At 43.2% G+C, this 26,114-nt stretch overlaps 1 protein-coding gene across 1 annotated transcript in view; it reads left to right on the top strand.

Moving 5' to 3' along the window:
- Positions 1–26,114, top strand: part of LOC141221660 (protein ELYS-like) — a 109,742-nt gene that overhangs the window by 64,984 nt on the left and 18,644 nt on the right. The window contains exons 23-30 of the mRNA XM_073666556.1: positions 2,820–2,951; positions 4,140–4,269; positions 6,592–6,739; positions 17,102–17,203; positions 17,391–17,592; positions 17,785–17,985; positions 18,196–18,577; positions 24,235–24,404. Coding sequence (XP_073522657.1) covers positions 2,820–2,951; positions 4,140–4,269; positions 6,592–6,739; positions 17,102–17,203; positions 17,391–17,592; positions 17,785–17,985; positions 18,196–18,577; positions 24,235–24,404 — 1,467 coding nt within the window. The remainder of the gene's footprint in view (positions 1–2,819; positions 2,952–4,139; positions 4,270–6,591; positions 6,740–17,101; positions 17,204–17,390; positions 17,593–17,784; positions 17,986–18,195; positions 18,578–24,234; positions 24,405–26,114) is intronic.

Genomic DNA, 26,114 nt, shown 5'->3' with positions numbered 1-26,114 from the left:
CAGGTCATACAGACCATGGTCAGAGCAAGAAAGCCCGTGTCCTCACGCATTTAACATCGGACTTGGAAGGCCTTTTTTTTTTCTTTCTTTTTTTTTTTTTGATGGTGTGAAAACAACCTTTTCTGCTCACATGTCTTTTTCTCTTCCATCCATCTTGGCTTTTCTCCAGTTGGGACTCGACTCCGGGCTTTCTATCAGTACTCTCAAGGTTCAGATCTCTGCACTCTCAATTCTTTTTAAACGGAATTTGGCTTCTCGTCCCAAGCTCAAGACCTTCCTTCATGGAGTTGCTCGCCTGGCTTTGCCATATTCCCCTCCTGTAGGCCTTTGGGACCTAAAATAAGCAAGCCCCCTTCGAACCTATCCATGACATCTTGTCGTCATTCCTTTCCTGGAAGGTTGCCTTTTTGGTAGCCATCACGTCCATCAGAAGAGTTTGAGCTGGCATCTCTCTAGTCGCTCTCCTTTTCTCATTCTCCATCAGGACAAGGTAGTTTTCAGACCAGTTCCTCCTTTCTTAAGGTAGTCTCCTCATTCCACATCAACGAGGACATTGTTCTGCCTTCTTTCTGGTCATCTCTGGTTCATCCCCTTGAAAGATCCCTTCACAATCTGGACCTGAGCAGAGCTCTGTGTCTACCTATCAAGGACCGCTTCATTCAGATGTTCTGACACCTTGTTTGTCATCTGAGGGTCATCGCAAGGATCTCCCTGCTACAAAATCTACCCATCGCTGAATTCGCTCGGCTATACTGGAGGCATATCGCGCTACACACAGGCCACCCCTTCCGGGAGTAAGAGCGCTCTCCACCCAAGTGTTGGGGGCTTCCTGGGCTGTTTGCAAATCTGGGTTTCAGAGGCCTGTTGGCAAAGCTGATGCCTGGTCATCTCGTTACACTTTCACAAGGTTCTACAGAGTAGATATCTATGCCTCGGTTGATGCTGGCCTAGGTATGAAGATTCTGCAAACGGCGGTCGCCTGCCGTCCAAGCTGATTTGTCAATTATTCTATTCCCTCCTTGGGACTGATTTAGGACATCCCATGGTTACCTGTGTCCCCCAATGAAGCAATAACGAAAGAAGGATTTTTTGTACTCACTGTAAAATCTTTCTTAGAGCCTTCACTGGGGGACACAGCATCCTCCCTGGTTTATGCCTATGTTGCGCCTATGTGCCTCTGTTGGGCCTGTATATAGTTCGGTTGTTTGTTGCTTCTCTTACTGCTTGTTCACTAACTGACGAGCTTTGTGCCAGTCGATGGGTGTATACTGCTGAGGAGGAGCTAATTCTTTTTTTGCCTAGCGGCCTCCCAGCGACAGATGCATACACTCATGGCTACCTGTGTCCACCAATAAAGGCTCAAAGAAAGAGCTTTTACGGTGAGTACCAAAAATCCCTCTTTTGCGGGACGAGTTACAGATTTTTTTGTTACCATTTTGGGGCACATAATGTTTTATGATTGCTTTTTATTCAGATATTCAGACACAATGAACAAAAAACAGTAATTTAGTTATTTATGTTTTTTATTTTTTGCGCCGTTCACTGTGTGGTAAGTGATAAGACTGATTTGTCCATTGGGTCGGTACGATTACAGAGATACCAGATTTATATTGTTTTTTTATGCTTTGCTATTTTTACACACTAAAAACAATGTTTTACAAAAATGAATTAGTTTTTACATTGCCATATTCTGAGAACTGTAACTTTTTTTTTTTTTGCTGAATGAGCCATATTGCAGTTTTTGTTTTGCGGGACGGTTTGGCGATTTTAATTTATACCATTCTTTTTTTCTTCATATGACTTTTTGAAAGCTTTTTATTAAAATTTTTGTGAGTCAGTCTGATGAAAAAGTGACATTTTTGGTGGTTTTTTTATTTTCTTAACGCTGTTCGCCATAAGGAATAAATAACGTACCAGTTTTATAAAGTGGGTCGTTCTGGATACGGTGTTAACAATTGTGGGGGTTTTGGGGTTGTTTTTTTTTTCACAAACACTGCTTTTTGAGTGGCAAAATGACTTTTTGTGATTTGGGTGTGCTTTTTTGGGTGTGTTTTTTACATATTTTATTTTACTTTTTCACTTTTCTTTGTACTTCGTCCCACTGTGGGACATGTATCATTTTTCGTGTACTGCAGTGCATGAGACGGTCAGTGAGTCACGGAGTGTGCTTGTGAGACCAGGCTTATAGCTAGATCTTACGGACCATCGTACCCTGGGGTCATCAGATGACCTCTAGGTACCATGATAACCATCGGTACCCGCAGTTTTCATTTTGTGGGTCCCATGGTTACAAAGGGGATCTTGCAACTCCCTTACAACCAGTTAAATAGCTCTGTTGCGATTGACAGCAGTATTTGAGGGGTTAATTTGCCCGATCAGTTACAAAAGCGGCCAGGGCCGATTATAGCAGGGTGTCAGCTGTCGCATACAGCCGACGGGCAGCGCTACAATCTTATTCCCAATCGCCGTTTTAAAAGCAAATCGGGAATAAGGCCCCTTTACAACTGCCGTTTTAATACGTATCGGCAGTCGTTAAGGGGTTAAAGTTTCAGATGTTTTCAAGACATATCCACCTAAATTTACCCCTGAAATAAAGCACAGTGTCACGAAAAACCCTTTATATGGCCTATTCAGAAATGCTAAAACTGGCAGTGACAGGAAAAGGTTAACTGCCACAAATTGTAGGACATTTTCCCTGTGCGATTATACGACGTTTCTTTTAGAATTGTCACTTTTGTTCCGGTAGGAACAGTGATTCAGACAGAACGTGAAGGTTTCCTTTTGCCTTATGCTTTAATAAATCTTTATTTTTATTATAGGATTACTTGCATACATATTTGCGCACAAACGGAGGTATTCAAAATCAAGAGATCTTGTTGGTACATCATTTACAGAGAGCAAATTACATACCAGCCTTGCGGCTAAACCAGTCACTGAACAATTATCACCTAGTAAGTCCTCTGTTTCATTTTAAAGAGTATCATGAATATATATGTAAGTAATAACAATAAGTGAAAGTGATTCCATAGTTCTGTCTTTTAAGGACTGGAAGGGCTATCTCTCCTTTTCAAAAATAGTTTCTCTGACTGTTCTGTCTGAACACTGAGATGGTGAGGTGCCAGCGCCGAATACATGCCTTATAATGCCCCTTTTAAATACAGTATATAGATGCTTGCAGCTTCACCCCCAGTTGGAGGTGTCTGTTTTCAGGAAACATAGGAAAGGGTTCTTTACAGTCAGAGCAGTCAGACTGTGGAATGCCCGACCACAAGAGGTAGTAATGGCAGACACTATAACAGCTTTTATACAAGGCTGGATGATTTCCTTGATACACGTAACTGTGGGTTATAGTTAATTTACTGACAAAATGTACAATTGGTGGAAGACGGTTGATGGACCTAGGTCTTTTTTGCAACCTATGTAATTATGTAAAATATCTTTTTATTTTGTGTTTCACACATTTTTTAACATCATTAAAAAAAATTTTCTTTTTTTAATTGTTGGCTTGGCATATTATCCCCCATTACAGAGCAAATCTATCGCATCAATGCATTGTAAAGCTCATCTCGATCTGGTCTGGCTCCTTCCTGACACTAATTGGTCATATAATCGCTGGGATCAAAGTGTAATGGGATATTACGGCTTCCTAAATGGCATACATCCCTGACTTGAGTAAGAAATCAGTCCAATGTTGAAACATGTAGCCTTGTATTCCTTTAATAATTTCTGTTCATAACTTTACCTGCCTGTCATACTCTGCAACGCTCGTATCACCCCTTTTTTTCATTTAATTTATAAACTTTTTGTTTGATCTGTATACATTGCTTTTTTCAGCAATGTATACAGCGATCGTGTAATTTCTGCCTTCTTTACGGGGAGTTCTCCATTCCTGCTGCTGCACATCTCCATGCAGCTGCTGATTCTGCAAGGATGTTCCAAAACTAAATTGCAGAGTCATATGCAGACCTCACAGACAATTTTGGCAATCAGCAGGTTATTAATTATGTAATAATTGTTGGCTAAAGCAATCCCCCATAGTCATTTTGCTATGTAAAGATTACGTTGCATTTCGTGAGGAGAGTATCTGAAAAATGTGTTCAGCTATGGATGTATTTTTATACTTTTTCTTTTCTGTGCAGAATGATTTTGACAGATGCCAGCTGGAAAGAGGAGCTGCCAGAAACTCTATAGTGGATCACTATGTCAAAATACTCCCAAGTGTGCAGCAAACTCTGGCCAGATCCTATCCTTCTATTGTTTGGAAGAAAGGTAACTGAAAGTTGTAGCTTTCGGCTGTATGTAATATCTTATTAACTTCACCTTCATTAATTTTGAGGGGACAGATATTGGAATTGCTTTGGCATTTGCTGGAAATTCATAGTTTTCAAGTCAGATGAACTTGAGGTTACTTTGCTTACTTTCTATTACAGCTGTTTAAAAAACATTTAAAGGGATACTGTCACGTTAAATAATGGTATAAACCTGGCAATATAGCGTTAATCTGCAATCTGACTTAAAGGAGTTGTCCACTACTTTAACATTGATGCCCTATCCGTAGGATAGGGCATGAATGTATGATCGGCCAGGGTCCCGCCCGCGGCATCCCCACCGACCAGCTGTTATCGGTGCAGCGGCCGCCGGCCGGAAGTCCTTGCCTGCGGTGCTTGGCTGTCTGTCTGTAGTGGCCGCCGCTTGTAACTGCACATCCTCCTCCCATTCATCGGGAGGCCGATGTGCAGTTACAAGCGGCGGGCACTGCAGGTAGAGACTTCCGGCTGGCGACACCTGACACCGATAACAGCCGATCGGCAGGGGTGCCGCGTGCGGGACCCCAGCCAATCATACATTGATGCTCTATCCTACAGATAGGGCATCAATGTAAAGTAGTGGATAACCCCTTTAAAGCTACTTTGTCCTGAAAGTGCAGCTTCTTAGAGAAAATGAACTATATTACTCCAGGGAGTCGCTGACTTTAAGCCATACAGACAGGTGTGCCCGGCCAGTCACCGCTCACAGCACTTTGACTGACATCTGGCTCTGCACTGATGCACATAAGTAATATAAAGCCTCAAATGTTCCACCCCTCGCTCCAGGTCTGATCTGAGCTCTGCAAGAAATGACCGATCAATACACCACATGGGTCTGTTAGGGGCACCGACGTGTGACGTACAAATAAAAACAATATGCATGTGTCAGAGATGACTAATGGAAGTACCAAATGTAAATGTATAATGTACAGGTAAGAGCAATGCGTATTCAGTGAAAAGAAAGCGATATATAGTGGGACTGCGCATATGACCTTGATCTCCAGCTTGATAAATAGTGTTCAATTCTTATGTGCAAAAGTTCTGCCCATAGACCAATGTGTAAATGCCAAGACAGGAACATTATGGATTGTCGTCTGCCTATTAATACTAAAATGTATGCATAAAATAAACAGAAATGTAGTATCAACATATACTAGCGCCAAAGGAGATGGTAAGGAAGAAATACTAGGCTGCAGCCAGAAGCACGGGTCCTGTGTGACGGCCCGTAAATAGTCATAAATAGATGGTACTGTCGCACTGATTGGAGGTAGCAGAGAATAGAAAAGAGGAGCACGCAAAACAGAAAGTAATATCTAGAATTTATATTAAACAAATTTCACAATGGAAATTAACTTGGACAATAAAATAATATTCCTAAGGAGACCAGCTATATATGATATTTAGGCAAAGCGTTAATAAATATAATGTTTCTCTGTTTAACGTCCATTTGCATGGTAAGAAATGCTGCTGCTATTGGAAACGTGCCTGCTATGCCGCTAAATAGCTCATAGTCTGTAAGAATGAATACACGGTGCTTAGTAAAAGCATACAGTTAGTGGGGCTGGTCCCTTGATTAGAGGTGTGAATTCCTGGTGAGTAAAGAGTGCGGGGTGTCTACTCCCCTGTACGTACTCCGAAGCCCACAGTTACCTGCTGTCAGGTCCTGGGCCATACAGTAAAGCAGGGAGCTGTAATCTCCTAAGTGGTATGTAGAGCCAGGGCACTCCGTCCGGTAGCATCCCTGGTAACCACACGGGCGGAAGGAGCTGGTGACGTCATAGCTGCTGACTATGGTGTCCTATGAAGGCCAGAAAAGAGGCTTCATTATTCATCATTCTTCAGATGATTTGTCAGTGTAGATGAAATAGTATTAAAGGAGTTTTCCAGGCTAAAAAGAACTCTGCAGTCTGTGACTGCACATTGCCGAATTGTGATAAGTTTACAATGCGCACACTGCCACAATTTCCCTTTCAATTGGGTATTTATACAATTTGCATAGTTGCAGCCAGTTTGACTCTCTCGGCCACTACTCTCAATGAAGTTGGCACATGACCACCCACTCTTGTTTAGAATATAGGAGAATTGTTAATTTGTGCTGATTGCACTCAGTCATGATTCGGCAGTCTTCAGTTACATGGTGACGGCAGACAGTTCTAGCGGGCAGCAGAGTTGTCACCGGATAGCGGCCTGTAATGTCTGTAGGTTTGACTACTCTACCATTGTTAAAATACAAATACATATCCAAAATATTCAACACTAAGCAACAGTTTCTTGTTTATTCTAGTGACAAGACCCAAACCTTTATCTACTGTTGCAAAACCGGCTCCCTCAGGGAGTGTGATTACCGAAGCTGACTTTATCCGTAACGTGCTGCTGAAAATAAAGGAAGTGTCTGCAGCTAGTGAGAGTAGAGACTTCTCTCCTTATAAAAGGTAAGAAATGTGCCTGGGCTTTCATCTGAGAATCCGTTTATGGTACTCCCATTCCTACACAGTACTTAAGCTCTTCTATGTTTGAACCAATGTATCTTTTGTGGCACAGTGACATTAAAATGCTTTTGGTAGGAGACCATTTCTGTAGAGTTCTGTAGCTGTAGTCAAGAGACTTGTCTTGTTCTGCTTAGTCATGTAAAACTCAAATGGTATAAATTAATAGAATAGTGAGACATTAAAGGGGTTGTCTGATATAGAAATATCATTTAAGTATGTTTCTCTTATGAAGTGCTCTTGGTCCCCTGACTGCAGCAGTCAGCCTGGACTGGACATGTAATGTGCTGGAAAGTGAGTATGCCTTTTTTTTTTAAATACATATTTTAAGTGCATACATGCATTGCAAATATATATTTTTCCAATACCGGACAACCCCTTTAACTGACTTGTTTAAAACAAAAGGTTTTTTTTGTTTTTTTTTTAAAGTGGTTGCCCATTAAAAGACTCCTTTATTGCTGGCCCCATAAATTAAAAAATTCTCTACTTCCTGGATCTGCATGGCTCATAGATTGTGTACTCCGCCAGTGTCTTGATGAACAATGTCTCATGACTCATGTAAGCCACTGATTGACTACAATCTTCATAATTACATCTTTGCAAAAAGTTTATTCGCCTCAGGATAGAAATGTGAAGGCTGCTGTCAGTCTGCAGCCACCGATTGACTGCGGCAGTCATGTGACCTCAGGAGACATGAAGATGAGTGTCCGTCCTGCTTCGTGTGTGCTCAAGTAGGATTCTACCCTAAATATTTATATAGCAACATTGATTCCATGGTGCTGTACATGAGAAGGGGTTACATGCAAAATACATATCACTTACAGTAAAGAAGCTAACAATGATAGACTGATACAGGAGGAAGAGGGCCCTGCCCTTGCGGCTTACATTCTACAGGATGATGGGGAAGGAGACAGTAGGTTGAGGGGTTGCAGTAGCTCTGGTGTTGGTGAGGTGGCAGCAAGGTCATGGCAGCCTGTAAGCTTTCTTGAAAAGATGGGTTTTCGGGTTCTGTCTGAAGGATCCGAATGTGATGGCTAATCAAACGTGTTGGGGCCAGATTTCCAGAGGATGGGGAATATTGGGGACAAGTCTTTTAGGCGATTGGGTGAAAAACTAATGAGTGTGGAGGAGAGAAGGTGGTCTTGGGAGGACTGGAGTTTACGTGAGGGAAGATATCGGGATATTAGTTTGGAGATGTACGGAGGAGAAAGGTTATGGATGCCTTTGTAGGTCAGTGTTAGTAGAAGTTTGAACTGGATATGCTGGGGAATTGGGAGCCAGTAAAGGGACTTGCAAAGAGGGGAAGCAGAAGAGTAGCGAGGAGAGAGATAAACTAGTCAGGCAGCAGAGTTAAGGATGGTCTGGAGAGGTACAAGAGTGTTAGCAGGTAGGCCACAGAGGAGGATGTTGCAGTAGTTGAGGCGGGCGATGATGGGGTATGCACAAGCATGTAGTAGATTGAGGGTTTAGGAAAGGACGGATTCTGGAAATATTTTTAAGCTGGAGGCTACAGGAGGTGGCGAGAGCTTGGATGTGCTGTTTGAAGGATAGGGCAGATTCAAGGGTTACTCCGAGGCAGCGGATTTCCGGTACGGGTGGAAGCGTGATGTAGTTTATTACTACAGATAGATCAGGTGGGGAAGATATGTGAGATGGAGGAAAGATAATGAGTTCAGATTTATCCACATTAAGCTTGAAGCGAGAGGAGGAGGATATGGCAAATAGATACTCAGGGATTCTGGACAGCAGAGGTGGATCTGAGTGTCGTCAGCGTGCAGATGGTACTGGAAGCCATGGGAATTTGAGTTGTCTCCAGCCAAGGGTATAGATGGAGAAGAGTAGGGGTCCTAGGACAGAGCCTTGAGGGACTTCAACAGAGTGAGGGCCGGATGAGGAGGTAGCGTGGGAGATTCTAAATGTGTGGTTGGAAAGGTATGATTTGAGGGCAAGGTCTTTGATGCCAAAGGAAGAGAGGATTTGTAGTAGATGGCAGTGGTCAACTGTGTCGAAGGCAGATGACAAATCAAGGAGGAGTATTGATAATTGTCTGTTAGCTTTGGCTATAAGTAAGTTAGTGATTTTGGTCAGGGCCGTTTCAGTGGAATGGTGAGGACAGAAGCCAGATTGTAGGTCGTCGAAGAGAGTTAGATGAGAGGAAAGTTCAGCGTGAACTGCTGTTCAAGGAGTTTGGAGGCGAATGGGAGCAGCAATATGGAGCGATAGCTGGACTTAGCAGTTGGGTCGAGCAATGTTTATTTGAGGATAGACGTGATTGTGGCATGTTTGAAAGCAGAGGGGAAGGTAGCAGATGTTAGTGATAGGTTGAAGAGATGGGTTAGGGATGGAATAAGTGTGGTGGTGAGGTTGGGGAGGAGGTGGAATGTGATGGGGTAAAGTGCACAAGTAGTGAGGTGTGATTTGGAGAGGAGATAAGGAAGTTCACCTTCATTGATGATCGAGAGGGTGGTTATGGTGTAAGGGCATTAGTCTGGTATACAAAGGAGTTTGTGGTGGTCGAACAATAAAGACTTGCCTTGTTTGGTCAATCTTATTTTTGCAGTGTGTGGCAAAGTCCTCAGCAGCGATTAGGGAGGTCGGAGGGGACAGTGCTGGGCGGAGGAGGGGAGTTAAGTGTTGAATAACTGTTTGGGTTTGTAGAATAAGGAAGATACAAGGGATGTAAAGTGGGCCTGTTTAGCAGAGGTGAGGGCTGATTTGAGTGCGAGTGTTGCGTGTTTGAATGCAGTGAAGTCATCTTTCGAATGTGTTTTCCTCCAACACCGCTCCGCAACCCTGGACACTTGCCGAAGCTTTTTAGTGAGGTTATTGTGTTAGGGTTTTCTTTTGATTTGTCGCACTCTGCCATGCACGAGTAGGGCGACCACGACAATAGCTGATGTGAGAGTGGCATTGTAGAAAGCAGTGGCGCTGACTGTGTCGTGGAGTGAAGATATGGATGCTAGTGGTAGAATAGAGTCAGAGTGTGTGAGTGTCTAGATGTGCGAGGTTTCTGCGGGGGGTGTTATGGTTGCTGGACATGGCTGACAGGTGAAGAGGACAGGGATGAGAACGTGAGTAGATGGTGGCCAGATAAGGGGAGAGGGGAGGTTGTGAGGTTAGATAGGGAGCAGAGTCGAGTGAAGATGAGGTCTAGTGTGTGTCCGTCTGTGTGGGTGGCTCAGGAGGACCAAGTCCAAAAGATGAAGTAAGCAACAAGAGTTTGGAGACTGCTGACTGGCGGGTGTCGGTGGGGATGTTGAAGTTACCCATGATGATGGTGGGAATGTCAGCAGAGAAAAAGTGAAGCAGCCAGGTGGAGAATTGTTCAATAAAGGCAGTGGCAGGGCCAGGAGGACGGTATATGACGGCCTCTTGGAGGTTGGAAAGAGAGTAGATGCGGACAGTGTGGACTTTAAAAGAAGGGAGGTTTAGGGACTGTAGAGGTGATATTGGGTTGAAGGTCCAGTTGGTAGAAAGAAGACCCACTCCTCAACCATGCCTGTTACCAGGGTGAGGAGTATGGGTGAAGTGGAGGCCGCTGTAGCACAGCGCAGCAGGGGAGGCAGTGTCGGAGGGTGTCAGCCCAGGAAGGATAGATTGCGAGAGTTAAAGAGGTCATGAATCACATGGAGCTTATTGTAGACAGAGCAGGCATTCCAGAGTGCTCCAGAGAGGGGGAGCAGGGGGTGGACGTCAGGACGGGTTTAATGTAGGAGAGATTGCGGAAGTTCATATTAGGTAGGCAGCGATATGAGGGGGCATAAGAGGGAGGTAGCAGTTGTGTGGGGGTCCAGGATTGGGAGATATGTCGCCAGCAGTGAGGACAAGCAGAGAGCAAGAAAGCAGGTGAAAGGAAAGAGGCCGGCTTGTTTTATGTTTTAGTAGGCGAGATCTGAGGTTGAGGAGCAGGTCTGCAGATGAGGTCAGGTGGGAGGTAAGAGGGATTGAGAGATTATTTGGATAGAGGATGCTGGGGTTTGGGGATAGCAAAGGAGTGAGGATTAGTGGAACAAAAACTGTAAGGGTATATACAAGCATGGTGGTATAGTAAGTGTGGGGGAAAAAGAAAAGCGAAGTACATTTAGTGAACAGTGTTAGGCTGAGTTCACACGATGCGTATTTCATGCGTTTTCCGCGGCGTTTTTGCAGTTGCGGAAACGCATGAAAAACGCATGGTAGAAGGGAAGCAATGTTCCCCAATGGAAATCCGCATGTGCTGTGCCCATGATGCGGATTTTTCCGCAGCGTCAACGCTGCGGTCAAAAATCCGCAGCATGTCAATTAATTTTGCGGAAACGCGGCGATTTCGCCGCCATTGACTTGCATTAGAACGCGCCAATTCCGCAAGACCGCATTTGTACTTGCGTTATTGGCGCGTTCTAATATGCGGATGGTACCCGAGTGTGGAGGAGAGGAGAGTCTCATCCACACCCAGGTACCATTAAAAAAGCTGTAAAAAAAAAGAATAAAATAAAAAATAAATGTATACTTACCATCTGTCGGCCCGCGCAGCGCTCCCGCTTGGTTCCCGGCACTTGCAGTGAGTTGTAGGACCTGCGGTGACGTCAGAGTCATGTGACGGGTCATGTGACGCTGACGTCGGCAGGTCTTTCAATTCAAAGTTGTCGGCAGCCGGGAACTTTGTAAAGCAGGACAGCGCGGGCCATCGGAGGTAAGTATATACACGCTCTCGGGTCACACTATATAAATCCATGCTGTTTGCATGGATTATATAGTGTGACCTAGTTGTCAAGCACTTTCCAGGTGATGCTAAAATCGCCTGGAAAGCGCATGTCAATCTGCATGTGGATCCGCATGTATTCTGCAGGAAAAACGCATGCACAATCTGCATGCGTTTTTTCTGCCAGGGAGATGCAGAAATGATGCAGAAATTTTCTGCTTCATTTCTGCATCGTGTGCACATACCCTAACAAAGAACTTGGCACTCCAGGCTAAATGCTGATGAACAATACTTTTTATTTAGAAAAGCAATCCACTGTAAAAAAAAAAAATTGACACTTCAGTCTAAAATTAGACATTTATCAATACTGAAAGATACAAAAGAAAACAAAATAATCAAAAATTTAACAAATGAGGCATAACAAGTATAAGTATATACCTGGTATGCATGAGATACAAAGAAATGTAAGAACATAATTCCCAATTGGCTTTGGGATGCGGTAGAATAATAATTAAAAAGTACATTACTATTACATACTATCGCCCAGTGGTAGCTCAGTAGACTATTAAATAGGGAGGCAGAGTATTTTAATAGCATGGTAGGGTATAAATCCCATAAATTATAGTGTATCATGTACAGTGGGTACGGAAAGTATTCAGACCCCTTTAAATTTTTCACTTTGTTTCATTGCAGCCATTTGGTAAATTCTAAAAAGTTCATTTTTTTTCTCATTAAAGTACGCTCTGCACAACATCTTGACTGAAAAAAATAGAAATGTAGAAATTTTTGCAAATTTATTAAAGAAAAATTGAAATATCACATGGTGATAAGTATTCAGACCCTTTGCTCATTTAAGTCACATGCTGTCCATTTCCTTGTGATCCTCCTTGAGATGGTTCTACTCCTTAATTGGAGTCCAGCTGTGTTTAATTAACCTGATAGGACTTGATTTGGAAAGGCACACGCCTGTCTATATAACACCTCACAGCTCACAGTGCATGTCAGACCAAATGAGAATCATGAGCTCAAAGGAACTACCCAAGGAGCTCAAAGACAGAATTGTGGCAAGTCACAGATCTGGCCAAGGTTACAAAAGAATTTCTGCATTACTCAAGGTTCCTTAGAGTACAGTGGTTTCCATAATCCTTAAATGGAAGAAGTTTGGGACCACCAGAAGTCTTCCTAGACCTGGCCGTCCAGCCAAACTGAGCAATCGTGGGAGAAGAGCCATGGTGAGAGAGGTAAAGAATAACCCCAAGATCACTGTGGCTGAGCTCCAGAGATGCAGTAGGAAGATAGGAGAAAGTTCCACAAAGTCAACTATCACTGCAGCCCTCCACCAGTCGGGCCTTTATGGCAGAGTGGCCCGACAGAAGCCTCTCCTCAGTGCAAGACATAGGAAAGCCCGCATAGAGTTTGCTCAAAAACACATGAAAGACTCCCAGGCTATGAGAAATAAGATTCTCTGGTCTGATGAAATGAAGATAGAACTTTTTGGTGATAATTCTAAGCGGTACGTGTGGAGAAAACCAGGCATTGCTCATCACCTGAACAATACAATCCCAACAGTGAAACATGGTGGTGGCAGCATCATGCTTTGGGGGTGTTTTTCAGCTGCAGGGATAGTACGACTGGTTGCAATTAAAGGAAACATGAATGCGGCCAAGTACAGAGAGATCCTGGATGAAAACCTCTTCCATAGTGCTCTGGACCTCAGACTTGGCCGAAGGTGCACCTTCCAACAAGACAATGACCGTAAGAACACAGCTAAAATAACAAAGGAGTGGCTTCAGAACAACTGTGACCATTCTTGACTGGCCCAACCAGAGCCCTGACCTAAACCCAATTGAGCATCTCTGGAGAGACCTGAAAATGGCTGTCCACCAACGTTCACCATCCAAGCTGACGGAACTGGAGAGGATCTGCAAGGAAGAATGGCAGAGGATCCCCAAATCCAGGTGTGAAAACTTGTTGCATCATTCCCAAGAAGACTTATGGCTGTACTAGCTGAAAAGGGTGCTTCTACTCAATACTGAGCAAAGGGTCTGAATACTTATGACCATGAGATATTTCAGTTTTTCTTTAATAAATATGCAAAAATTTCTACATTTCTGTTTTTTTTCAGTCAAGATGGGGTGCAGAGTGTACATTAATGAGAAAAAAAAAATTTACTTTTTAGAATTTACCAAATGGCTGCAATGAAACAGAGTGAAAAATGTAAAGGGGTCTGAATACTTTCCGTACCCACTGTAGATTGTTTTTGTAGCTTGCTATGAGCTATGCCAGTCACGTCATCCAGAAACAGAGCGTATATAGAACAACCAGAATTGCCAGAAACACATGAATCAAAGAATAAGTTGGAATCGCATCTGAATATCATCCTCTGAGAAACAAAACAACGGAAACTCCCTTGATCTGGTCTTTGTACGGCTTTGTTCAATCCCCTACCTAGATAACTCCCCTCTTCCCCTCTCTGATCATAACAGTCTCTCCTTCACGCTCACAAATCCTTGCCCACCCCAGCACACTCCTACCTATCACACATTCAGAAATTTACAAGCCATTAACCCTCTTAGACTCCCTTCACTCATCACTGTCCCCAATCTCCTCTTTTTCCTGTCCTTATCTGGCTGTAAATCACTACAATGACACTCTCAGAAGCACCCTGGACCAAGTAGCGCCCCTCACCCTCAGAACATCTAAACACAAAGTAAAACAGCCCTGGCTGACACCACGAACCCGATTTCTCCAATTATGCTCTAGGAGTGCTGAACGCCTATGGAGGAAAACTCGCACACTAGAAAACTTTATCCACTATGAATTTGTTAAAAACCTATAACTCTTCACGTTGCCAAACAGACATACTTCACCACCCTGATCTCTTCACTATCCAACAACCCAAAAAAACTCTTCGACACCTTTCACTCCCTCCTCAGTCCTAAAGTGCTGGCCCCTATCTCGGACATTTGTGCTGAGGACCTGGCCTCCTACTTCGCAGAGAACATTCATCAGGAAATCAGCTCCCAGCCACCATGTTCCATGACTCCCATCCCTCCCCACATCTCCTCTGGATCACTCTCCACATTTGACCCAGTCACACAAGAAGTAGTCTCCAGGCTCCTCTCTTCTTCTCATGCCAGTCCATGCACCCTATTCTCTCACACCCACTCCAGTCTCTCTCTTCAGTCATCACTACTCTCCTAACTAAAATCTTCAACCTCTCCCTCTCATCTGGTAACTTCCCCTCCTCCTTCAAACATGTCATCATTACTCCATTATTAAAAGAGCCCTCTCTTGACCCTTCCTGCACAAACTACTACAGACCAGTCTCCAATCTCCCCTTTATCTCTAAACTCTTGGAGCGCCTGGTCTACTCCCACCTTACCCTTTACCTCTCCATTCACTCTCTTCTAGACCCATCACAGACCGGCTTCTGTCCTCTACATTCTACAGAAACTGCACTCCTCAAAGTAACCAATGACCTTTTGACAGCAAAACGGAACGGTGACTACTCTCTGCTCATTCTTCTGGACTTTTCTGCAGCTTTCGACACCGTTGACCACCACCTCCTCTCTATGCTCCACTCAATTGGCTTAAAAAGCACTGCTTTCTCCTGGTTCTCCTCTTATCTATCTGACCGCTCTTTGTGTATCATTCGCTGGCTCCACTTCTCCCCCCCCCCTTCCTCTTGCTTTTTGGGTTCCTCAGGGTTCAGTCCTTGGCCCACTTCTCTTCTCTCTCTACACTGCCCCAATTGGAAAGACCATCAGCAAATTTGGCTTTCAGTAACATCTTTATCCTGATGACACACAACTATACACCTCATCCCCCGACTTTACCCCCACTGTACTACAGAATACCAGTGACTGTCTGTCCACAGTTTCCAACATAATGTCCGTTCTTTATCTGAAACTCAACCTTTCTAAAACTGAACAACTTCTGCTCCCACCGTTTACTCACCTCCCTAAATCTGACATATCCCTCTCCGTGTGTGGCACCACAATGACGCTGAGCCAGCAGACGCGCTGTCTGGGCGTTGTGTTTGACACCAATCTTTCCTTCACCTTCCATATACAATTTCTTTCCCGGTCTTGTCGCTTGCACCTGAAGAACATCTTTAGAATCCGCCCCTTTCTCTCCTTGGAAACCACAAAAACCCTCACTTTTGCCCTGATCCAGTCCCGCCTTGACTACTGTAATTCTCTATTAATTGGCCTCCCCCTCACTCAACTTTCCCCTCTCCAGTCCATCCTTAATGCTGCAGCCAGGGTCATCTATCTGGCTAATCGTTACTCAGATTCTTCCGCTCTATGCCAGTCATTGCACTGGCTGCCTATACATTATAGGATCCAATTTAAATTGCTTATTCTCACCCGCAAAGCTCTACACAGTGCAGCACCCCCCTACATCTCCTCCCTCATTTCTGTTTATCAGCCTACTCGTTCTCTACGCTCCGCAAGCGACCATCGACTAACATCCGCACTAATCCATACGTCCCACTCCCGGCTCCAAGACTTCTCCCAAGCTGCACCTATTCTTTGGAATGCTCTACCCCAAGAAATTAGGACGAGCCACAACTTACACGGTTTTAGGTGCTTCCTAAAAACACACCTGTTTAGGGTGGCCTATCGCGTTCCCTAATCGAAGTGTTTTTATATTTTTATAGCCCATTCATTATTTCTCCAAACATAAGTCTCCACCGAACCCAAAAGCTCTACAGATTCTGGCTGGTGACGAGCTCATGCAGCCTTTATCTATCGCTCATCCCCTCAAGATGGCTGGACGATTATTGTGAATAGGCCCCTGCACTTTGTGTCACCCCCCACCTCATTGTAGATTGTAAGCTCTTACGAGCAGGGTCATTATTATTTTTGCTTTAATTATTGTATTATCTTTAGCTTTGTTACTTGTGACTGTTGTGTGTGAACCTCTGAATTGTAAAGCGCTGCAGAATAGGTTGGCGCTATATAAGTAAAGATTATTATTATTTACTAGATTGCAGGACTGAGAGAAAAGACATAGCACAAGGTCTGTGGCAACAGCGCTGAGGAATGGCATAACTTTCAGTGCGTAGAGCGCAAAGTGTTATCTGCTGCTTTATCTAGAAAGCTGATAATGTGGGCCGCGCCATGTTTAAGGCGTGTGACCTCTAATGACATGTGACGTTGCGCTCCAGCACAACACGTGTCGCCTTAATGGAGCATTAGGTGGAGATCATGTGACCAGAGGTGACATATCACTATGTCTCAAGTGGTCACTTAAGAAGATGCCCCCTGCAGTGAGATCCTCCCACAGGAGAGAATGGAGAATATTTTCCTGGCATGTGTATGTGGATATGGATATGTGGAATGAGTTGTGTAGGGGAAGCAATGAAAAGATAGAATGCCAAGGTAAAATAAAGCCGAGAAAATACCAGAAGGTAAAAGAAAGGGAGTAGAAAAATAAAGTAAAGCGGAAATAATAATAAAATAGAAATAGAAAAAAAAGATTTTTTCCTTTTGTGCAGCACCATTCTGGGACCATTTAATAGTGGGTTGTCCATTCATGAAAAAACTCTTTAATTACTTTTCCATTCCATAACCCTATTAGAGATGGAAATAGCTGAATGTGATTTTTCTGCTCTTCAGTTTGACAGATGAAAGCCCAAGTCCAGTTTCTCAAGATGCCAAAATGGAAATACATGATGCTTTTGTTGGTAAACCAATATTGAAAACTAGAAGAGACTCCAGGTTAGTGGTACATTTTTTTTCCATGCTGCTGCCTACTGTGCTTTTGGATTGGTTTGTACACACAGAAGGGCTCCCCGTCCGTAATCAGTTATGTCCTGTGTGGACCAACCTTGTTAATTGTTATAGCATTTTTTTATCATGTGTAATTGTGATGCCTTTTATAAACCTAGTTGTTTGTATGTTACAGGCTGTTGGACTCTCCCGTCCACCCTGTCCTGGCAGAACCCTCCTTTGGCACAGATTTTGCAAATGTCCGTTACAAAACACCTTGCAGATCTTTCCTGCTGACTTCCAGCCCTGTCCAATCAAGTCTTCTCAAATCTACACCGATAAAAAACCTTTCCAAAGCATCGGAGTTTAGCTTGCTGCAGACACCTCTGGTGGTAAAGGTAAGGGTTCAGCATCATACATTTTTAGTTTGTTTAGCAAAGGATTGAGATGCATCGCATAATAGCTTTATGCTCTACTCCATTAATTACTCGGGCTTTGAGTCCTAACATTTGTTCTACGGTCTGTTCATTTGTTGATGCTGCTCATCAAATCTTATTGTAGTAACGTTTTTTTTGTGCGTTTCTCTCTAGAAGGCAAAAGCCTTGATGGCAAGCACAAGGGCTTCTGACTATATTGCACGCACTCGCCAATCTGTTCTGAGGTCCAGTACACACACAACTCCTTTGGCCTCTCCTTCAGTTTCCCCTGGAAGATCAATTGCACCTCCTTTACGGTCCAGACAACTAAAAATCTCTTTTATGGAGCAAATTAGCAAGAAATTTAGTAAAGGGGTAAGTCTCGCATTATGCATAGTGGTCTGATTTGATGTGGGCATGCTTAACGTAAGTATATTACACTGTTTTTAACATTTATGAATTGAGCACCTTTTTATGTCATGTTAAAAAAAAAAATTGTGTTCGTTAACACCTTAAATAGTTTTCCTCTAGTTCTTTTTTTGTCGCATCATTTTTTTTTAATACTAAGCAATATTTTACTAACAGATTTTGTCAACTGAGCAAGAAGAGCCCAGAATTTCTCCTGTTCTGAAGTCTGGTCGAGACACTATGTGGGCAGAAAGAGTGGCTATGCTTACCGAAAATTATGCCAATACAGACAATGATGAAATGGATGAATCTTCATCTGGAATTCAAGATGGAAGCCCAAGCAAAATGGAGGCTAGCAAAGACGCAAGCCATGTGTCTGCAAGGTCTAACCAGACAACACTAGAGTATCATGATGCTCCAACACCTGAGGACAAGGTGGTTTCAACAACTGTGAATTCTTCAGGTAGTGAACAGCAGCCACATGCTGAGCTGGACCGTGTGCTAGTAACTGGAGATGTCCACCACCCAATTGTGGAAGCCCTGGAGACACCAGAGAAAGGTATGTCACATCCATGATGTCCTGTGTGTGCTCATGTTTGATTGCAGGTAGAGCAGCGCATAAAATACTCACACACCATTGTATAGAGGCGGCAGAGATTGACATGTGGCTTTGGAGGAAATCTTTACCATAATTAGCAATGTAATTATATCTCCTCTGCCACATTTATGCCTATGAGGTTGTTCATATCAAGGTGTGAGACCCGCAGATAACTTGTGCATTATGGTCTGCGCTCAGACCAAGTTTCAAGAACCTCTGCATGAGCATTAAATAAGACTAAGAATTAATTTAGAGTCCCCCTCTTTTTTTTTTGTGCACAAAAAAAGCCAGACTACATCAGTTTGTTTCAATTCTCATCCATTTAGAGCACATGGATCCGAGGGTTCGCTTTTATTTTGTATGGATCCATTTAGGGGACGAATTTGATGTACAAATTAGATCAGAAGCAGACATGTTTCTATTCGTATATTTGTCTTCAATTTTTTTTTGCAGGCAATCGGTCCACAAAAAAATTGATGTCAGCATGCTCATCGACTACAATGGGTGTTATGCATACTCACGGTCAGAGCGGCTGCATCACTAGATGAGGCGCGGCCTCGCTGCATACAAGTGTATGAAGCAAGGCTGCGCCCACTGGACGGCTGCGTCACTAGACGAGGCCTCGCTCCATACAAGTGTATGAAGCAAGGCTGCTCCCACTGAACGGCTGCGTCACTAGACGAGGCGCGGCTTCGCTCCATACAAGTGTATGAAGCAAGGCTGCACCCACTGGAAGACTGCGTCACTAGACGAGGAGCTGCTTCGCTCCATACAAGTGTATGAAGCAAGGCTGCGCCCACTGGACAGCTGCGTCACTAGACGAGGCACAGCCTCACTCCATATAAGTGTATGAAGCAAGGCTGCGCCCACTGAACGGCTGCGTCACTAGACGAGGCGCGGCCTCGCTCCATACAAGTGTATGAAGCAAGGCTGCGCCCACTGGACGGCTGCGTCACTACACGAGGCGCGGCTTCGCTCCATACAAGTGTGTGAAGCAAGACTGCGCCCACTGGATGGCTGCGTCACTAGATGAGACGCGGCCTCGCTCCATACCAGTGTATGAAGCAAGGCTGCACCCACTGGACAGCTGCGTCACTACACGAGGCGCGGCCTCGCTCCATACAAGTGTATGAAGCAAGGCTGCGCCCACTGGACGGCTGCGTCACTACACGAGGCGCGGCTTCGCTCCATACAAGTGTATGAAGCAAGGCTGCGCCCACTGGATGGCTGCGTCACTAGATGAGACGCGGCCTCGCTCCATACAAGTGTATGAAGCAAGGCTGCGCCCACTGGACGGCTGCGTCACTACACGAGGCGCAGCTTCGCTCCATACAAGTGTATGAAGCAAGGCTGCGCCCACTGGACTGCTGCGTCACTACACGAGGCGCGGCCTCGCTCCATACAAGTGTATGAAGCAAGGCTGCGCTCACTGGACGGCTGCATCACTACACGAGGCGCAGCTTCGCTCCATACAAGTGTATGAAGCAAGGCTGCGCTCACTGGACGGCTGCGTCACTAGATGTATGGAGCTGAATAAATATGGAGTAAGTATGGAGCTGAAGAATAAAGCTGCCTTATCAATTTTACCACACCCGGAGTAGAATAAAAAAAATTAAAAAAAAAAACAATTCCTGAATTGTTGGTTTTTGTTTATTCTGCCTCCCAAAAGCTGGAATAGAAAGCGATCAAAAAATGTCACGTGCCTGAAAATGGTACCAATAAAAAACGTCAACTCATCCCGCAAAAAGCAAGCAGTCACATGACTGCCGACCAAAATATGGAAAAATTATAGCTCTCAAAATATGGCGATGCAAAAACTAGATTTTACAAAATATGTGTCTTTTAGTGTGTGACAGCTGTCAATCATAAAAACCCGATATGATTCTGGTATCTCTGTAGTCGCACCGACCCGAAAAATAAAGTCGTCTAATCACTTATACCGCACTAGGAACGGCGTGAAAAATAAACGCTGGGGTTGGGGTTGAGGTTAGGGTTGTGCTAATGTTAGGGTTGTTTTTTTTTTTTTTTTCAAAAGAAAAAAAAAAATGACGATATGGCAACTAGTGTTGAACGCAAGTGGTCGCTACTTGAGTTTGCATTCGGTGCTCGGGTATGCATTGAGTATCGCGGGTGCTCGAGTCTCCGGCCCACATACTTCGTGGCCAAAAAAACCTCGTGGGGATTGCCTGCCATGCATGAGCGATCCCAGCATGTTTTTTTGGGGGTGTCTAATAACCGTGAAACATGCGGGCAGGGACTCGAGCATTTCACTTGAGCACCCGTGATACATGGTGCATACCCGAGTACCCGATGCAAACTCAAGCAGCGAGCACTTTTTCTCAAGACTAATGACAGCTTATTCAATATGATGACCTAATGTCATCAAATTCTGTCTCGTACCTCTGGGTTCAAAATGTTCACTATAACCCTTGATAAAATCCTTGAGGAGTGTAGTTTCCCAAATGGTGTCACTTGTGGGGGTTTCCACTATTTAGGCACATCAGGGGCTCTCCAAACGCGACATGGGGTCCGCTCTCGATTCCAGACGATTTTGCGTTCAAAAAGTCACACAGTGCTCCTTCCCTTCTGAACTCTGCCGTGCGCCCAAACACTGTATTTTCCCCACATATGGGGTATTGGCGTACTCAGGAGAAATTGCACAAAAGTTTTTGGGGTCCTTTTTCTCCTCCTACCCTTGTGAAAATAAAAAAATTGGGGCTAAAACATCCTTTTTGTGGAAAAAGTTTGATTTTTTTATTTTCATGGCTCCATGTTATAAACTTCTGTAAAGGACTTGGGGGTTCAAGGTGCTCACCACACATCTAGATAAGTTCCCTGAGGGGTCTAGTTTCCAAAATGGTGTCACTTGTGGGGGGTTTCCACTATTTAGGCACATCAGGGGCTCTCCAAATGCAACATGGCATCCACTAATTATTCAAGCAAATTTTACATTCAAAAAGTCAAATGGCGCTCCTTCCCTTCCGAACCCTGCCGTGCGCCCAAACAGTGGTTTTCCCCCACATATGGGGTATCTGCTTACTCAGGAGAAACTGCACAACAAATTTTGGGGTCCATTTTTTCCTGTTACCCCTGCGAAAATAAAAAAAATTGGGTCTAAAGTAACATTTTTGTGAAAAAAGTTAAATGTTAATTTTTTTTCAACCACATTCCAAAAATTCCTGTGAAGCACCTGAAGGGTTAATAAAGTTCTTGAATGTGGTTTTGAGCACCTTGAGGGGTGCAGTTTTTAGAATGCTGTCACTTTTGGGTATTTTCTGTCATAAAGACCCCTCAAAGTGACTTTAAATATGATGTGGTCCCTAAAAAAATGGTTTTGTCAATTTTGTTGGAAAAATGAGAAATCGCTGGTCAACTTTTAACCCTTATAGCTCCCCAATAAAAAAAATTTTGGTTCCAAAATTGTGCTGATGTAAAGTAGACATGTGGGAAATGTTATTTATTAACTATTTTGTGTGACATATCGCTCTGATTTAAGGGCATAAAAATTCAAATTTTGAAAACTGCTAAATTTTCAAAATTTTTGCCAAATTTCCATTTTTTTCACAAATAAACGCAAGTGATATTGAAGAAATGTTACCACTATCATGAAGTACAATATGTCACGAAAAAACAATCTCAGAATCAGTGGGATCCGTTGAAGCGTTTCAGAGTAATTACCTCATAAAGTGACAGTGGTCAGAATTGTAAAAATTGGCCTGGTGATTAATGTGCAAACCACCTTGGGTTGTAAAGGGGTTAAAGCCCTATTCACACTTTGCAGAGGAATGGTGTTGATTTGAGGACAGTCTTTGAGTAATGAAATGCACAGCATGTCCATTTTGTTGCAGATACTAAGCAGATATGCTGGGTCCTCTGTAAAATCAGCCTGTCAATACAATGTGCAAAGTGTGGCTGTGCATGATAAGACCATGTCATTTCCCCTTACACTTGCCATTTCTTGAATGCATGTGATCATATGCGAGCTGACCCTCAAAGAACACTAAAGCAAACCATTAGGGATATCCTGAATGGCTCGTCTGTCATGGTTGCACTGTAAAGATGGTCGTTTTAGAAGATTGATCAGCAATTTGTATTTATAAAATATGATGCGGTCTCTGCTGTTATCTGTGGCCTAGTGTCAGCATAAATTTATGCGATGCAGATCTGCCATCGAAACACTATTCAACTACAGCCAGCACCCAACAACATCCCCTCAAAAAATCCAAAACTTACTTGCATTTTTCTTAAGATATCTGCATTCAATCTTCATCTGTCATAAAAAGGCATCAAAATGGAGTTTAATCTTAATGGGCTTTTCCAGCCATCTAGAACCTGAAGCGTATGGCCTATTTTATCTACAACTATCTATGCAGTGCAAACTCGATTCAGGGTTTATGTTCTACAACAGTCTTCCCCAAACTGAAGTGCTCAAGGCCCACCAACAGGTCACGTTTTCAGGATTTCATTAGTATTGCTCAGGTGATAATTACATTACCTGCGCAGGCAGTAATTCCATCACCTGTGTAAGGGTATTTGCGCACGATGCGGATTTGAAGCTGAAATTTCCTGAGCGTTTTTGTCTCTCCCTGGCAGATAAATCGCATGCGGATTTTACATGCAGATTTTACATGCGTTTTTTCCCCTCACCCATGACAGCACACCTTGAGAGGGATCCGCCCCACCAAGGACAGGAAACTGTCTGAAATAAAGGGGCGGTACCTCTCCCTCGCTTCAGTTGGTCTCCTGTCCTTGATGGGAACCTGTCTGTGGAAGAAAAGAATGCTGTACCTGGGTCTGTTCCGGTGTGGAAGAGCGGGCGCCGGCCTGTGCATCGGGTTCCAGGCTCCAGAAGCGCCGTCCATGGTTCCCTGGGGCTGTGTCTGAGCGTGCGCAGGCGGTGAGCAGGGCTACAGCTCCCCGCAGACCGCTGCACCTTGGATGGCGCTTCTGAAGCCTGGAACCCGGTGCACAGGCCGGCACCCGCTCTTCCACACCGGAACAGATCCAGGTACAGCATTCTTTTCTTCCACAGACAGGTTACCATCAAGGACAGGAAACCAACTGAAGCGAGAGAGGTACCTCCCTTTTATTTCAGACAATTTCCTGTCCTTGGTGGGGCGGAACCCTCTCAAGGTGTGCTGTCATGGGTTCAGGATAAACCAGCTTACCGGTAAGTAACCTTGGTGTTTTACATGCGTTTTTTACAGCGTTTTTGTACATCAAAAGCTAGTCACATTCACCCAGTCTTAATTAGCATTTCTATTCATGTAAATTATGCGGCTGCTGTGAGCTGGTATTTTTAGCCTGGGAAGGTGCCTGGTCCCTGGCCATTAAATAACATCTCACTGCTGGTTCATTAGCCGCTACGTCCCTCCGATCAGCACTCAGCAGCACTTTGCATGCAGCATATTTTTGTTGCGTCCAAAACGCTGAAAACATGATCTGCTGGTGGGCCTTAAGGACTGGAGTTGGGGAACCCTGTTCTACAAGATTGGAAATGAAAATGGTAAAATGGACAGGGGTATCTGCACTTCTCAGTATTAACAGCTTGTATGTATTTGAATGGCGGCCCTTTTTTTGAAAAAAAAATTAAAATTACATATATTTCTTTTCTTCAGCTGTGATTAGTATTCATAATAGTGAAGAAATTGAGAGTACCCATTCTGAAAATCTTGGTCAAGAAAAGAAAGAGCATGAATCTGAGCTGCAAATTATGGAGGAGAATGTTCTACTTGTTGAGGAAATTCCTTCTATCGCACCCCTATTTTCTCACTTTGCGGAGATTCAGGTAATGATAATGGTTACCACAGTTTGCTTCTAAGCTTACTGTAGAAGTGTGAGAAAAAGTTAGGCTTCGATGCATTGTCTATCTTTTTTTTTGTTGTTTTTTTTTATGTAAAATTTGTTTCTTACAGGGTTTTTTTGTTCATTTTTTATTAAAACCATTTTACCTAGAGCTTTCAGTTTTGTATTTTTTCCAAACAGGAAAAGGAAAACAAAAACATAAGATATTGACATAGTTACAGTTCAGTTAAAAGCAATCATAATATTTTTTTATTTTTATATATATATATATATATATATATATATATATATATATATATATATATATATATATATATATATATATATATATATATATATATATATATATATATATATAGATGTCAATTAATCAAAAACAACAATAAATCAACAGGAATTGGTATGCACTAGCCCTTTGAGTAGAGAGAATATCCATCTATCTAACAAAGAGCTGATTCTCATTGATTGTTCTGTCATAGGGTCCTAATTTCGATTATTCCTTCCTTTCTCCTTTTTTTCAAGGCCTAAGTGTAAAAGGATGGAGAATAGCAAGGATCTCTTACTCCCGGTTTGCATTCCTACATACTAGTATCTAACCAGGGTCCCCACAGCGACTCGTATATGCATAGCGTTTCTCTTCTGATACACTACTTTTTTCATAAATATAATATTATTAATTTTATTCTTAAATTCTGTTAAGGTTGGAGGGTTTGGATCTAGCCAATGATATGGCAGCAGTTTACGTGCCTGAAAGAGAATCCTTGAGATGCACAGTGTTTGTTGCTTCCCATTCATTATTTATATTGCACATTTTAAAGCCATCTATGCTTAGTTTTGTCTTTTGTTTTTTACAATGTGTGTGTGGTTTTCTTTATACTGATGTTTTAGTCCTCATTTGTGACTTCTCGAAATGCCAGTTTTTGTGTAATGTATTCATGTACCCCTAGCAGAGAACACAATGTATATAGCTTTATTTTGTGCAGTTGAAGACTAACATGCAACATTTCTTTTTAAGATTGTGACTTTTGGCTCTAAAAAGTGACTTTAAAAAACCTGCAAATGATGAATTGGAGCCTTAGAATTTTAAAGGCAATCTGTCACTCAAATGATACTGCCCCAAACCATTGGAAATGTGAATCGAATCTTGGCTGCATGATTACAGCCAGGTATGTCATTCTTTTAAACACAATGGTGTTTGAGAGAACAATTAGTTTGAAGAGCCAGTCAGGGACCATAAGGAGAGACCTGACTAGTACGACGCCATGCCCCAGCCGACTTCTCCTTGCGCTGCTCTCGTCGATTGAACTTTCCCATCTGTGTGCCTTTCAATCAACTAAACCAGTAGGAGGAGAAGCCGGCTCTGAAATGTCAGAGCAGTTACTGGAAGAACATACCTGACTGCAATCATAGAGCCCGATTCACTGGTGACCGCTTCCCTTTAAACACTATAATATTTAAATAAAATCAAACCTTACCGCTGTGGTTTAACCTACAACGACCTTGTATTCATATAATGCTAGCTTTCTGGTGTGCAGTGCTGGTTGTCATAAGTGTATCTACAAGAGTTTCCATTATTATAGTGTTCTTATGTTGTATTGTGTTACTGATATTAGCTGCTATTTTCTGTTACCTAGCACCACACCTTTATTCCTTTACTCTGATTGCAGACCATTATTTTTTCTCTTGCTTGCCT

The sequence above is a fragment of the Phyllobates terribilis genome, unplaced genomic scaffold (genome assembly GCF_046119375.1).
Source record: "Phyllobates terribilis strain yellow unplaced genomic scaffold, ASM4611937v1 Scaffold_327__1_contigs__length_2127877, whole genome shotgun sequence".
In the NCBI taxonomy this organism is placed as follows: domain Eukaryota; kingdom Metazoa; phylum Chordata; class Amphibia; order Anura; family Dendrobatidae; genus Phyllobates; species Phyllobates terribilis.
The sequence above is the reverse complement of the archived record's forward strand: the minus strand, read 5'-3'. Positions and strand labels throughout refer to the sequence as shown.